Raw genomic sequence first — 15,830 nt, 5'->3', positions numbered from 1 at the left:
TGAAGTTAGCCAGATGATAAAACCGTTTAATTTAAATTTAGATTCATTTTGTTAATTAATCAGATATCTAGTGAGTTGGTTCATTTGTTAGATGGTTATTAGTGAATGTCTTTTTTTTTTTTTGTGTGTTTTATAAAAATCCAAGTACTGAAGAATTATCTTGATATGGTGGTAGTAATTCATATGTTTTGTGTGAAAACCTACAAATTAAAAAACTTTTCAAGCAAGCGTAACAGCTAGATCTTTTTATTTATGTATTTATTATTTTTTAAACTATCCGATTTTGCATTTGTCTTAATAAGAACATTCACCGTTGCAGAGTTTTGGTACGAGCATAACTGAGCTTTGACGCGACACGTATGTACAGTCGTCCACTTCAGATCATACATGTTCCGAAATCTGCCCGGTGACAACAAAACTTGCTCTGTGCTCAAGTCGAGCGCCTGGCCTCTCAACTTGTGACCTCGTCACGTTTAGAAGGCAAGCCCACCTTTTACCTGCCGGCCCGCTGTTGCCACGGCGACGGCCGTGTTGCAATCATAACAACCGGGGGTGCCGGGGCACTCTTTTGCGGGAGGTGGGGGGTGGTCCTCGCCATGTAGACATTGCACCGGCTTGTCAAAGTTTGACTTTTAGGCGGGAGGTTCTGTGTTCAAATAAAAATAAGGACGACTTATGAAATTCCCAGGAAAGCTTGAAAAGGGTTGGCGCCTGCTCAATGCTTTTTCTTACCAAACATTTTCCCAAGTACACATATCAGCTAAGTTAGTCATTCCGCTAAAAATCAAGGATCATACGCCATTCAAACAAATGTAGTTATCCATTTATCTCGTCATAATTTGAATTTGAAACCTTTAAATTGCCAGAAGATAAAACCAAGGATAAATCATTCAAATTTAGGTAGCTCATTAGTTGGCAGAAATAATTTGGAAGTTAGCCACATTAGATTTAACCATCTAATCCAATTTAGTTAGCCTCTTATTTAGTTGCTCACTTTGCTAGTTAGCAAGTTGTTTACTGGATGAACAAATAAAGTTAAGCTTGCCAGAGGACAAAACTGTTCAATCAAATTTCGTTAGCTTGTTCAAATTGGTTAGTCAGCTAGCGAGCAAGTTATTATAAAACTAAGGATAAAACATTTCATTACATGCAGTTAGTTAGCCACATGATAAAACAAGGATTTAACCATCTAATCAACTTTAGTTAGTTAGTTTGTCAGTTAGCTAGTTAACAAGTTGTTGAGCAGATAAAACCAAAAAGTTAAGCTAGCCACAGGACAAACCCATTCAATCAAATTTAGTTGGCTAACTAGCATGTTAGTTAGTTAGTTAGCTAGCTAGCTAGTTATTTGCGTGGTTCTTAGTGTACCTCTGTTTGTTTTTACTGTTACAAGTTAGTAGACATTCTGTACATGTCGGTTACAAATGTGAGTATATCAAGCCAATGGTTTTGTGTGAATAATTGCCAATGAATGTTTGCCATATTTGTGTTGTAAAAGTCCAATATTGGGACTTTTCTGCCGCCGCTGCCGCATCATGATCATCATGTCGCTTTTCTGTGTGCAAGAGGAGAATGTGCGCATCCGCCTGGTGGATAAAAGAAATCGCATTGGTGTCACGCGCGCAGCGCCGCGATATCCGTCCGTGCCAATGGATCACGGCAAACCAAAAAACCGCTGCAATGGCTTCGCCGCTCAGCATTATTACTGGATGGCTTTTTCTGTGCGCCTCCTTTTTCTGCTTTTTACCTGCATGCCAAAAACATCTCAGAAGCGGCATCGCTGCACACCTCTTGATCGAGTTCATTCGCGTCCACGTGCTTTGCTTCGTTCGGGCGTATCGTTGTGCGCATTTTGCTTTGCGGGTCAGATGAAGTCGAGGCTGACGAGGCTCGCTCTGCTGCCGGCATGAACGCGCTGCTCTGCGGCTGTTTCCGATCATTTTGGGCTCGCCGACTTGTCTCCATCGTGTTCATTTAAAAAGGAATAATAAAATCAGCAAAAATATTCCAACAATATTTGGAATTTCTTTTTAATTGATATTCAAATCTATTCCAAACTAAGATACACTTTTAACATGATGCATGTTAAAAATGGCCTTTACACCTGCCACAACATTAGATACACTTTTTTTAAATTATTCAGTTGAAAAAATTGGAAAATATACATTTAAAAATTCCTCACATTATATACGTAAAGATGGTGCATCTTAAAAATGGCATTTAAACCAGCCATAATATTAAGTTCACTTGCACAATCATCATCATGTCAATTTCAAAAAGAAAAAAAAAATCTTTAAAATCAAAAGATATTTTTACAAATATTTAAAACATTTAGAACATATAATGAAACATTTAAAACGTAAAAATATACATTCAAGTCTACTAAAATGTTAAGACAGTGCATGTTAAAAGATTCTTTTTATCCTAGACAGACACATTAGGTACACTACGCAGACTTAATGATTAAAAAAAATAAATAATCCAAAATAAATAAAAATATTTAATGGATTCAAAATAATTTACATCTTTTTAAATCGTAAGAACAACAACATTAAGTACACTTTTGCAATCTAAATATTTTTTTAAAAAGCAAAATAAGTAAAACATTTAAGTGTTGTAAAATATGAATAATACCATTCTAAGTGTGTGTGTGTGTGTGTGTATATATATATATATATATATATATATATATATATATATATACACACTGTACATTAAGACATTAAGTACACTTTCACAATCCATATTGTTAAAAAGTAAAATCCTAGAAATACTGTATTCATACAACACATTTTTTAAAATGAAATCATACAAAATAAAAATGTTTTGTACATGTTGAAATGTTTTGAAAATATTGAAGATTGTAAAATATGCACACCAATCAACACACAAACGTAAACTCACGAATATCAAATAATTACCCTTCCGCTGACATACGAATGTATTATATGCATAATAATTTGCAGAGATATTTTGTCTTTTGTTGTTAAATACTTTCCTGTGTGCCGAATGATGCAGCAAAATAATAAGCTGTGTTTCCAGGGTTACCGTTGTTGCTAATGCCCGTGACGGTGTCGAGTGGAATAATGAAAGTCACGTGCGCGGCGTCTTGATTATTGGGGCTGTGTTGGTGTTTGCCGTTGCCTAGGTTACGCTCCGGTGACGGGCATGTGCCACCCGCTGAGGAGCTGCACCCTGAACCACGAGGACGGCTTCTCGTCCGCCTTCGTGGTCGCCCACGAGACGGGCCACGTGTGAGTGCTAGCGTCTCGGGCGTTTTTGCCCCGGTCAAACACGCCGCTAAATTCTATGTTAACATTTGATCAGTCTTGGGAAATGTCCAATTGTTTTGTTTGCGCAATAAGTAATTATTGCCCCATACAGTAGACCCCCCAGACTCTAATTGCAGCCATAAAGTTGCAAAGACCCAAAATTGTGCTAACCCACTGGAATTCTCAGTGGCTGGGGTAGTTGCGATATCTCCGACCGCTTTTTTTTTTTTGTCCCATTTTGTGCGGCGCCAGGCTGGGCATGGAACACGACGGGCAGGGCAACCGCTGCGCCGACGAGACCGGCATGGGCAGCATCATGGCCCCCCTGGTGCAGGCCGCCTTCCACCGCTACCACTGGTCGCGCTGCAGCAAGCAGGAGCTCAGTCGCTACATCCAGTGCGTTCGCCCTTCACGCTTCCCGCCGCGCCGGCGTCGCCGCGCCGTTCATTCCGCATCGTTTCGTCTCACAGCTCGTACGACTGCTTGCTGGACGATCCCTTCGAGCACAAGTGGCCCAAACTTCCCGAGCTCCCCGGGATCAATTATTCCATGGACGAACAGTGCCGCTTCGACTTCGGCGTGGGTTACAAGATGTGCACGGCTGTGAGTACGAGCCCGCCGCCACCAAAGTGCCGTCCCAAAATGCGTGTTTGACGTTCCTACTGGCTCGGTCCTCCAGTTTCGCACGTACGACCCCTGCAAGCAGCTGTGGTGCAGCCACCCTGACAACCAGTACTTCTGCAAAACCAAAAAAGGCCCGCCGGTGGACGGGACGGAATGCGGGCCCGGAAAGGTGCGGGAAATAGGATCCAAATGATGTGAAACAAGCACAAATTTGTTTTCATCTCAACAACAAAACAAAACGTGGAACTCCAATTTTGTTGTAGCACATTATCTGGAAAAAATGGTTTTTGAAATTTCATTTTTGAAATTTGTTATTTTTTTTTTAGCTGAAAGAATACAACATATAACTATATTTCTATCCAAAGAAACACTAACGACAAACATTTTAGTTTTTAACCCAAAAAGCAATTACATGAAATTGATATTTTTTTCTTTTTTTTTCTCTTCCACAAAATGCAAAGCACTACAAATGTTTTTTTTGTTTTTTTTTCATTTGTAACTGAAACACAAAAAACATGCAATGCCACTTTTTTTAAATCTGAAAAACAAAACAAAATGTGGAACTTTTTAAAATGGAAAATAAGCATTTTTAATTGAAAAAAATAGAATGTTAACAATCCAACAACAAATGAAACTAAAATTATTTTTAACTGAATGTACAAAAGTGTATTTTAAATTTTTATTTTATTTTATATTCCATTTATCTGAAAGTCTAAACACACATGACTACAAATGTTTTAATTTTGTAGTTTTATTTTTTACCAAAAATACAAAAAGATGATTTAAAATTTTGAATTTTCCTCTGAAAACCACAAATGTCATAACCAATGTTTGTTATAATTTTAACCAAAAAACAAACAAAAAAAGCCTTTAATGCCACATTTTCTAATTTAATTTGAATATTTTTACATGGGAAAAAAAATCCAGCAATATAACAATTGTAATTAAAAATTATTCAGAAACGCACACAAAAATTGGTCAACAAGGAAGTTTCCATTTGGTTGGCATTTTGGCTCGGCAAGAGCGTTTCTGTTGCATTCAAAGTCTACTTTTAGAATGGAGGCTGGAAATGGAAACGCGTCAGGAAGCGCTCTTCAACTCTTGTCATCGTTTGTGTGTGTGTGTGTGCGTGTGTGTGTCTCAAGTGGTGTTTCAAAGGCCACTGCATCTGGAGGTCCAGCCAGGAGCCTCAAGGCCACGACGGCAGCTGGAGCTCCTGGTCCAAGTTCGGCTCGTGTTCGCGGACGTGCGGGGGCGGCGTTCGATCCCGCGGCCGACAGTGCGACGACCCCCCGTGAGTGGCCGGCCGCTACGTTTAGCTTGCGACGCCGCGACGTGCTGCCCGACGGTCTGTTTGCGCTGCTTGTAGTTCAGTCCGACGGCCGGCGGTACCAAAAAAGTCATTAACAATAAATCATTATTGTTTAAACAAAACAAAAACAAAAAATTCCCAAAAAATGCTAAACCAGTTTCAACCTAAAAAAAAATCACCATCATGACCAAAGATGGTTTTATGCCCCCAAAAATGGAATAATATTGTAAGCCGCTGTAACATGTAGTCCTATTTAATTGGCGTGGGAACCGTGGACGCAAAAACTTTGACAAGCTTTGTCCTATGCGACAAACTGCACAAGGGAGTCATGTTTAATTGGCAGAAAGTTTGCGAACGGGACCTACTGTAGACGTGGCTTGTGCCGCTTTGTGTCAGGCCGGCCTACGGCGGACGCGAGTGCCCCGGCTCCGGCTTGGACTACCAGGTGTGCAACGCGGAGGAGTGCGCCGGCCCCTACGAGGACTTCCGCGCTCAGCAGTGCCTCCAGAGGAGCAACAAGTACCACAACAACATGAAGCACACGTGGCTGCCTCACGAGCACCCGGACGGTAAGAGCCGCACAAGTGACACCGTGCGAATGACGTTAGCGACATCAGTGACGCAAACCAGACCGACAACACGAGCGACACACGTAAAACCAGTGACGTGAACGACACCAGCGACAAAAGCGACACGACCAATGTGAGGAACACAGGTGACGTGGGCGACACGAGCAATGTGAGCGACACGAGCCACCGCGCCAAGCACACACGAGTTGCGTCGTTGTCGTCGTCAGAGAGTCGCAAGTGCGAGCTGAGCTGCCGGTCGAAGGAAACGGGCGAGGTGGTCTTCATGAACCAGGTGATGCACGACGGAACCCGCTGCAGCTACGCGGACCACTTCAGCGTGTGCGCGCGAGGAGAGTGCCTGGTACGTGCCACGCTAGCCGCTCGCTCCGGAAACATGCCACAGCACAGTACTCCGCCCGTGCTATGCCACACTGGACCAAATGTCCACGCTATAGCTATGCTACTCCATTGTATTCTCCCATATCAACACTCCATTGTAAGATATGAGAACCGCATTATCCCGCACTACATGAACACCACGAATAGCACATCATTCTATACCATACTATTCAATCGCCTAGTACGATACCTCATCATACTACACGCTACCAGAGTGCATAGCATAGCATAGCATACTATTCAGAGAAGTATTCATTGAACAATACATTTATTTTTCTGGTTGTTGTTTGTAAAGTTCCATTTTATTAGTAGTTCACCATTTAGCAACAATCAACGTATTTCAATAACGGAGTCCGGAACTTGTGCCGGTCGGTGTCCCTAATGTTGTGGCCAGCGCGTTTTGACAGTTTGCCGCATTAGTAAGACGACAGCATGTCCCGCCGACACTGCGGCGGTTCTCATTTAGGCTGCACATCGGAGGTCGGCACCCGCCGGTTTGTTTTGCCGTGCCGTCTTTTCCCACGCCGCCGCCGCCGTCTAGACGACGATCTCCCTCCGGTTTGAGCGCCGTCTTTGCTCTCGCCCTCTCGGCAGCACGTCGGCTGCGACAAGGAGGTCGGCTCGTACAAGGAGGAGGACAAATGCGGCGTGTGCGAGGGCGACAACTCGCACTGTCGCACCGTCAAGCTGACGCTCACCAAGACGCCCAAAAAGAACGGTAAGCCCGCCCTCGCGCTGACGCAACCCTGAACGTTAACCCCAAGCCAACAAGTTTTCATTTGCAAGTAATGTGGCGCCTGTTGTTTACAAACATTCTGAAAAGTAGAAGGAACGAGAGAAGAAAATGACGCCCTCTTTTTCTCGGTAGGGATGCTGAAAATGTTCGATATCCCGACGGGCGCCCGACACATCGTCATCGAGGAGAACGACACCTCCCCTCATCTCATTGGTGAGACGACGTCGGCGTTTCGCATCTTTTTCTGGGTCGACGAGTTCATTGACGTAAGAAGGCGGAAAGCTTGAAAAGGTTGCGACTGTAATCGGCGCCAGTGGTTGGACAACTACGGAAGCTGAAAAAATAACGCTATTGAAATAATCCTCTTGACAAACGAACTCGGCTCAATCCGTGTCATCGATTAGCGGCGTCGGGCATCGTTTGCGGGACCGGCGCAAACGAGAGCCGTCGCTCGGATTTGAAAGTCATTGCGCTTTTGTTTTCCAACGGCTCCGTCCGACCTGCCTCAGGTGGACAGACCAGCGCTTGAAAGTGAACAAAGAGAACATCGTCTCCGTCGCTGCGTCCTCTACACGAGCCGATTCATTTTGGATTCTTTTTTTCTTCTGGCTTTACCTCACTTTCAGATGTTGATTTATTATTATTATTATTATTATTTTTAAATTGTTAATGTTATGCTGTGTTAAGCACATTGGTCCACCGTGTTGTTCCGAAAACGCTCTAGAAATAAAGCTGCATTGGATCCTGTTGGACGATGATTGAAAAACCGCACTGGTCTTCACGTATTTCCCCCCCACCCCCGACAGCGGTGAAAAATGAAGTGACCGGCAACTTCATCCTCAACGCAAAAAGCGAAGACGCCGAGTCAAAAAGCTTCATCGAGAACGGTTTACAGTGGGAGTACGCCCTGGAGGACGACAAGGAGAGCCTGCGAACGTCCGGTCCGCTACACGAGGGCATCTTAGTGCTGGTCGGTGCTCAGACCTCGTTAGATGTTCGCTTTCCATGATTTAATACCGCTGTTGATTTTTGTTCACAATTGGCAGGTCATTCCTCGAGGAGAAGAAGAAGCCAAGATCAGCTTGACGTACAAGTATATCATCCACGAGGACCTCCTGCCTCTTATTACCAACAACAACGTTCTTCTGGCCGAGTTGGATTCGTTTGAGTGGGCGCTGAAGAGCTGGTCGCAGTGCTCCAAACCTTGCGGTGGAGGTCAGTGAGGGCGTTCCACTCCAGACACGACGCTCGCACAAATTTCAAAATATCAGTGGTCCTCATTTAAAACGTCAGCAGGTCCACGTCAGCGTTTCAGTTGCAGTTCAGCAACTGTAAAGCCGCCACAAGTTGCACAGCTTAAAATAAGAACAAATAAACAACAACAACAAAAATACGACTGTTCATCCCCACACTGCAAAAACTCAAAACCTTACCAAGAGCGTCTGGTTTATTTCTTGTCCAAACAGATGAAAATAAGACTCATCCCCTGAAAAACTAATTTGAGTATTTTTTTCCTACTTATTTCAAGTAAAAATGAGCATAAAACAAGTAAAAATTGGCTAAAAACAAGTCATCTCTTTTAAGTGACGAGTCTTATTTTAAGTGTAATCAGATTAGGTTTGAGACTTTTGACTAGAAATGAGAGTTTTTCTTGTGCACCAAATTGCACAGGTTAAAATGAGGTTTCGTTGGTCAACATGAGACGACCTTAATCGTCCTTCAAAATTGCGCAGGCATGTTAACATGGATATTTGAATTCAACGGCCGTCAATGGCAGCGAATGAGATAAAACAAGACTACCGTAAATCCCCCCCCCCACAGTCTTAAATGGACAAATCCAAGAGTTTTGACTTGAATGTGGGTATTTTCCCTCCCTCAGGCATACAGTACACCAAATACGGATGCAGGAGGAAGAGCGACAGCCGTTTGGTGCATCGCAACTTTTGCGATACCAACAAGAAGCCCAAACCCGTCCGCAAACGCTGCAACGTCCAAGAGTGCAGCCAGCCCACGTAAGTCGCCAGTAGCGACATTTTCGCCGGGACGTCGCACGTACTTCCGGGTGGCAAAAGGCGGCACTTTGCCCGATGGCGAAACCAGGAAGAATGGCTGGAAGTTGATTTGAGCCCTCTTCTCGGCGACCGTAATATAAATGTGTGACGTGTCAGTCGACAAGATTCACCGATGAGATGAGGGGAGGTGTCGTTCTCCTCGATGACGATGTGCCGGGCGCCCAAAAGATTGCTGGAATGGAGACTTTGTGGAGTACGTTTGGTGCCGTAAGCACAAACGCAACTTTTTGCCATCGTTTTCAGTTCAAGTCAGCGATAGCCCATCACGTTCTGCCACCCGGAGGCGCCGATTGTTTACAAACCGTCTTTGTGGCTCTATTGTTGACGCCACGACGACCGAAGCGTGTCGCGTCTCCTCCAGGTGGGCGGTGGACGAGTGGAGCGCGTGCAGCAAGACGTGCGGGAAGCAGGGCTACCAGACGAGGGCGGTGCAGTGCATGCAGGCGCTGCACAACGGCACCGACCGGCCCGTCCACAGCAAACACTGCGCCGAGGACCGGCCGGAGCCCAAGAGGGCCTGCAACCGCACGGCGTGCCCCGCCCAGTGGAGGACGGGGGCGTGGTCCCAGGTGAGAAGGACGGGCGGCGGCTTGCTTGTCTGCCTGCGGGATTCCGCAAAAGTCACTCGGAACAATTTGACATCTTTGGGGCGAATGATCGCGAGGAGTCTTGACTAGACCTAGACCTTCCACACTAGACTCGACCTGGACCATCCGCACTTCTCAAGTGATGACTAGACCAAGACCTTTCCATATGAGACTGCTAGAGTGATGACTAGTAGACTTCCAACTTTCACTCTAGACTGCATGAGTGCCGACTAGACCTGGACCTTCAACACCAGACCGCTAGTGCTGACTGCCTGTGGACCTCAACCCTCCACGACGAGAACCCGAACCATTCACATTATGGAGTGCTAGAGTGCAGAACAGATCTCAAACTTCCACACTAGACTGCTAGAGTGCTGACTCAACCTCCACCCGCCATATGAGGCTGCTCGAGGGCTGACTAAAGCTGAACCTTCCACACTGGACGAGTAGAGGGCCGCCAAGACCGTCCACCCTTGACTTGTCGAGTGCTGACTAGACATTAACCTCCAATCGAGTGCCAACTCGAAACATTCACTGATTTGAAATGTGATCTTGGGTAACATTGACACGATTAAAAATTAATAGGATCGGTCACAGATTATTCAGTTAGTGCTTTGGGGTTAAGGTTAGGGTCCTTGTGTACAATTAATTATGTGCCACTGCTGTACTTAACATGCTCGGGCTGAATGGTGTCACTGCACTCTGACACACACACATTTTTCCCCTCCGTATGCGCGCTAGTGCTCGGTGACCTGCGGCGAAGGGATCCAGCAAAGGCAAGTGGTGTGCAAGGCCAGCGACAACTCTGCGGGACAATGCGAAGGCGACAGACCCGAGACACTGCGCATTTGCGAGCTCGCCGCGCTTTGTCCAGGTAACCGCGCACAAATCAAATGCATTTCCTCGCTGCGCAACTCATGCGGGGAAAAAAGTAGGCAGCTGAGAGGGGAATATTTTCAAGGTCCGGACCAAAAGCGCTTCGCATTGCACATTGCACATTTTGCAAGCGAACTGCAATTTGTAAACAAAGCCACGCGTGTGAGGATCGTTGCTCTCATAGGACAGAAATGATGACGGCGGGACAAAGCACAGACTCGGAAATGTGCACTGCATTTTTGTTCAGCAAATGTATTTATTTTATAATTATATAAAATTATTTAAGCTACAAAATCATTTGGAGCGTCAAGAGTGTAGTATTTGGTGCTATACAAGGGGAGGAACCTTGTATCAGGAAGTGAGAAGCAGGGTTCGGGGGACCAATAATAAAGGAGGAGAAACCGGACACGCACCTGCACAAATTGTCCGGACCGAGGAGGGAGCCAACTGTGGTTCGTTTAAAGCGGATCAAAGGTGGCACGTGTGTAAATACACCAAAGTGAAATGTGATACTCCTGTAAGCACCAGTCAATGTTCTGTTGAGGAGTTGATTCAACATTTCTGCCAATTTGATCAAGTAGATGACAAATAGATCTGTACAAATCTATGTGCTGGAGCACTCTCAGTTATAACTGAGGATGCCTTGGCAAAAAAAAGTCTTTTGAAACCAAAGCTACTGGCCCACATGGCCTGAAAGCCCGTCTTTGCAAAACATAGTTCAACATAAGTGCCCACTTAATCGACCAAGTGAGAAAATATGATTCCACTTTAGCGTCGTTGAGCTTTGTTTTGTCGTTCTAGGACAAGCAGCGCCCCCTTTTGGCATGGAGAACGTGACTATCGACGATGAAGCCTTGCGTCAAAGGGAGCCTGGCCACCCTGTTCTTCAAATCACATCAAGTAAGAAAAGAAGATCATCGTTCTTTTACAGGAGAAACGTTTGGACGTCAAGCGTACTTCCGGGTCGTAAATGTTCAAGTGCTCTCCGAAAACACCGCGAGTAAAGAAAACCTTCCGTGTCGTTTGACTGAATGTCTCTAATGCTCGTCGTCTTCTGCTTTTCTTAGATGAGGCGTGCCAGGGGGATAAATCCATTTTCTGTCAAATGGAGGTTCTTGCCCGCTATTGCTCCATCCCCGGATACAATAAGCTTTGTTGCGAGTCGTGCAACAAGAACCTGGCCACGCTCTCTCCTGACCTCTCACACCCCACCAAGGCCTCAGCGGAACCCGAGACCGCCACTGATTCCTCCGTCACCTCCCTCGGGCCTCCGCGACCCACTGCTGCCCAAAATCTAACACAAACCACTAAAGGAGTAAACAGGTGGCCGCGTTCAACCGCCATCGCCCCGACGCCAACAGGCGGCCCCGCCGCCGACCCGGGGCCCCTTCTACCTCCAGGCGACACCTCCCTCGAGGAGCACAGGCCCGACAGCACTTTAGGCCCACTCGCTGGAAAATCAATAAGGGACTATTTAGGATCCGAGAGGGACTCCGGCCACAGATGAACAGTAGTGCCACACGGTGGAATGGCAGTGGCGCTACATCATCTCAAACAATGCAGCGTTTGGAAGACTAACTTTTTTTTTTTTTTTTTTTCCTCTGGTGATGGTTACCTCATCCAACCTCCAAAGAACGACCGACGTAGGGTCGCTCTGTCCTCGGTGCTGTCAAAATGAGGCGTGTTGAAAATGTGACGACCGCATTGCTCCCTCCGCGTTTGTTTCTGTGTCCAGTTGTTTGAACCCCAAGTGCAGCAGAACTACTAGTGAACTCGTGTTGAGAACGGCTGCGGCGTCTAGCGTGCGCCACTTATGGAATTGCGGACTAAGCAGAAACTGCCATTTTCTCCTTTGCTCATTCAAAGCTATCAGAGGTTGAGACCGAGACTTTCCACACTGGACTGCTAACTACATCTTGAGCTTCCACACTAGACTGCTCTTGTGCTGACCTGATCTAGAAATTCCACACTTGACTGCTAGTGGCGAATTGACCTTACACACTAGACTGCTAGAGTGGAGACTAGACATAGACCTTCCACATTAGCCTTCTAAAGTGCCAACTAGCACTAGAACGTTCACATGAGATCGCTCGCGGGCTGACAAGAAAGACCTAGACTTTCCACACGTGACTACTAACTAGATTTTGAGCTTCCACACCAGACTCATAAGAGTGCTGAGTAGAATGTGGTGCTGCTGAATTGGTTAGCAAGATGGCGTAGTCCATAATTAGCCAGGTGTCTCCGCAGTAGTCATTCCTGACAGGAACCGTCATTGGTGCTCTTCGAACGTCGCCCGCTTATGCTTTAAAACCAACAGTGGGGGGTGGGGGAGGAAACATTTAAAGAAGACGATAGTACAATAATGTTTTGTTTTGTTTTGTTTTTTTTATGTGACAGCTTTTTCTGCTAATAATGTATATAATGTAAATTACCGGTTAGGTAAAGACAAAAATTAAGAAAAAAAAGGAGCGGCGTGCGCAGACGCAACAGTGTATTACACCGTTTTATTGTATAGTTCTTGTATATACATTGGTGAATGAAAAGCTTTAAATGTTAATATTTATTGAATTTTTAAGTGGTACGGAGCACAGTAAAAACCTGTCAAAAAAGAAATGAGATTTGTTTTTGTTTTTTTAATGGATGTTATGTGTGATGACAACATTAGGTGCACCTCATGGCATGCGATTCCAGAACAAAACATTTGCCTCCACAAAGATCAGAATATACTTTCTTCAGATAAACAGAAAAAAGGTGAGCAAATCGGTCGGGAGCTACATGCTTCTTTGTAATGTACTGTATAAAATGTGGAGATATGTGCTTTTCACATTCTGAAATACATACTATTTTTTTTTTTTAAAGGAGTGTAAAATTTGGAGCTATCCATCCATCCATTTTCTGTACTGCTTTATCGTCACGCGGGTCGCGGGCGTGCTCGGAGCCTATCCCAGCTATCTTCGGCCGGGAGGCGGGGTACACCCTGAACCGCTCGCCAGCCAATCGCAGGGCACAAAGAAACAAACAACCGTTAGCACTCACATTCACATGTCCTATGGACAATTTAGAGTCTTCATACCGTGCATGTTTTTGGGATGTGGGAGGAAATCGGAGTGCCCGGAGAAAAGCTCCGCAGGCACGGGCAGAACATGCAAACTCCACACAGGCGGGGAACTGACAGCCATGAAAATTGCATTGAAGACACAAATGTAACCCACCGAAGCGGGATATTCCACCAAGAAGCATTTTCCACAAAACACTGGGACAAGGCAACTTTATTTGCAGAGAACAACAGGCCGATTTCAACGGCTGAACATCAAACCTTGAAAGCGTCAATTCAACAAAAAGGCAGCATCAAACCTTTTTGTTGTAATGACTCAGCTGCTCCTCCAGAATCGCTAGCTGACAAACACACGCAAGTGTCAGCCATGTTGGGAATTCCAGCGTCATGTTGTGTCATCACGAGGCACGGGCGCCCATCACGTTGGGATAACAACCTTCAGCAAAAATAATACGGCTCCAAAATCCGTTCTTTTGAAAGTAACTTTTTTGCCCATTTAACACGACCCGTTTTGTTTTTATTTATTTGGTACATTGATAATAAATGTGTGCCATGTTAAAGGCAGTGAGCATTTTTTAAGCATGGAACCTAAAGATCTAAGTCAGGGATATTAAGGGGGCCGGTCTCATGTCTTCATTCATATCGTTTTGTGTCAAAATGACAAAGGAGATCTCCTGACAACTTTGGGATTGGGACCTCGAGTAAGGCTTGGGATGTTGATTGTCCAAGCGTGGAACTCGATGATCTAAAGCAGTGCTATTAAGGGAACTGCTAGCTTTTGACGTCGATTAAAATCATTTCAGGATTTGCATCCCTTTGTCGACAGAGGGATGAGAAGTTAATTTTCCAAACATGAAACTTGACCATCGAAAATCAGGGACACTAAGGGACCTGGAAGCTTTAGGTGGCTCATGACATCAACTAAAAGATTCGGTCTTTGTTCGTATCCTTTTGTCCACATTGAGTTGACCCAAAAAGACAACGTGAGAAGACATCTGGAAAAAGTAAAGGATGGGATGTTCAGTTCCGAAGCACGGAAGTTAATGATCTAAGTCGGAGCGATGAACAGGCGCCGGAAGCGTCGGGTAGCCACGGAAAGCTCCTAACCTGAAGCGAAAGACTTCAATCGTTTCCTTTTTTTGTCCATGCAGTTTACGTAAAAAGTGGAGTAGGAGATGTTCAGACCACCGTGGACCTTTTGGGCTATAGGAGGTCCCGTATATATTCTCAGAATACGATGGGCAAAAGCCTCAAGCGAAGGACACATGACAAGAGCTGTTGTCTTTCACTTTGTGTTTGTGAGCTTGAGGTCTTGCCGTTGACGTCGTACGTCTCCGCGACGCTGGAGTCACGACTTTTCCCCGTCTGCCGCTCCTTTAGACGACTCGGAGAACAAATACGACGACGCGACGCTCAACACGATCGTCGCCGTCGTGCGGGCCATCGGCTTCTTCAACAGCGCCATCGTGTACGCCTTCACGAACGAGAACTTCGAGAAGAGCCGCGTCTCGGCGCGCGGACGTCCGGCGCCGAGTCTTCTTGCAGTCGGCTCAAAGCGGGGAGGTGGGGAAAAGCTCTCCATCGTTCAAACCGAGCTCGCCGCAAACTCCGACTCTCAGGCGAAAAGAGCGCGGAGGATCCGACCCATTCGATCGATTTCTTTGGAAACCGTCACTGATTTGGACTGTAAAGAATACAAATGACGCTTTTAGAAGCGACCTTGATGGAAAAAACAGCCGTAGCCCAGATGAACCATGGCTACGAGGTCTTTGAAGAACTTCCAGGCTAAATGTGGCTGCAGCCGTTTCATTATTTTGTTTGCTTCATGGTTCACATTATTATGATTCTTGTGTATTATTGCTTGAGATCTTCCAGGCAGGCTAACTGCTTTTAAATCTCTTACAGCTCGCTTTTATTGTTTGCCATTCTTTTATCTGTGTTGGTTTTCTTCTCTACATGCATTTGATTGTGTTCTATTGATTCTTTTTGTCTTGTTTTGTTTGTATATTTTATTGTAAAGCACTTTGTTTAGAAATGTGCTATGTGAATAAAGTCGTCGTTATTATTGTGGGGATTTGTGTCATGATTCTTGGAAACAACGGCTAAACCGTTCTTGTCCGATGTTTTTTGTTGTTGAAAATATTGCTATTGTTTCTTTTCATTTGGGAAACATACTGTAAGTGTTGTTTTTTTTTTGTTTTTTTTTTTAGAATCAATCGCATTTAAGGGATCAAGGTCCTTCAAGTGAAACCGAAATGAACACAAGTGAGCCAAAAATAGCAGCCATCATCTAAGGTTAGCACCAATTTTGCTCATTGAAACTGCGAC

The 15,830-nt window shown here is 45.1% G+C and overlaps 1 protein-coding gene across 2 annotated transcripts in view; it reads left to right on the top strand.

Annotated features, from left to right (window-relative positions):
- Positions 1-13,060, top strand: part of LOC133469436 (A disintegrin and metalloproteinase with thrombospondin motifs 14) — a 34,746-nt gene extending 21,686 nt beyond the window's left edge. For both annotated transcript variants that reach the window (XM_061756507.1, XM_061756506.1), the window contains exons 8-23: positions 3,149-3,254; positions 3,525-3,668; positions 3,743-3,875; positions 3,952-4,065; positions 5,042-5,190; positions 5,605-5,777; positions 6,005-6,138; positions 6,771-6,894; positions 7,045-7,125; positions 7,719-7,882; positions 7,959-8,127; positions 8,792-8,924; positions 9,346-9,553; positions 10,313-10,445; positions 11,249-11,347; positions 11,515-13,060. In XM_061756507.1, coding sequence (XP_061612491.1) covers positions 3,149-3,254; positions 3,525-3,668; positions 3,743-3,875; positions 3,952-4,065; positions 5,042-5,190; positions 5,605-5,777; positions 6,005-6,138; positions 6,771-6,894; positions 7,045-7,125; positions 7,719-7,882; positions 7,959-8,127; positions 8,792-8,924; positions 9,346-9,553; positions 10,313-10,445; positions 11,249-11,347; positions 11,515-11,954 — 2,504 coding nt within the window. In that variant the 3' untranslated portion in view covers positions 11,955-13,060. The remainder of the gene's footprint in view (positions 1-3,148; positions 3,255-3,524; positions 3,669-3,742; positions 3,876-3,951; positions 4,066-5,041; positions 5,191-5,604; positions 5,778-6,004; positions 6,139-6,770; positions 6,895-7,044; positions 7,126-7,718; positions 7,883-7,958; positions 8,128-8,791; positions 8,925-9,345; positions 9,554-10,312; positions 10,446-11,248; positions 11,348-11,514) is intronic.
- Positions 13,061-15,830: the final 2,770 nt, after the last annotated feature.

This window comes from Phyllopteryx taeniolatus, chromosome 19 (genome assembly GCF_024500385.1).
Source record: "Phyllopteryx taeniolatus isolate TA_2022b chromosome 19, UOR_Ptae_1.2, whole genome shotgun sequence".
NCBI lineage: Eukaryota > Metazoa > Chordata > Actinopteri > Syngnathiformes > Syngnathidae > Phyllopteryx > Phyllopteryx taeniolatus.
This window is presented reverse-complemented; position numbering and strand designations above follow the sequence as displayed.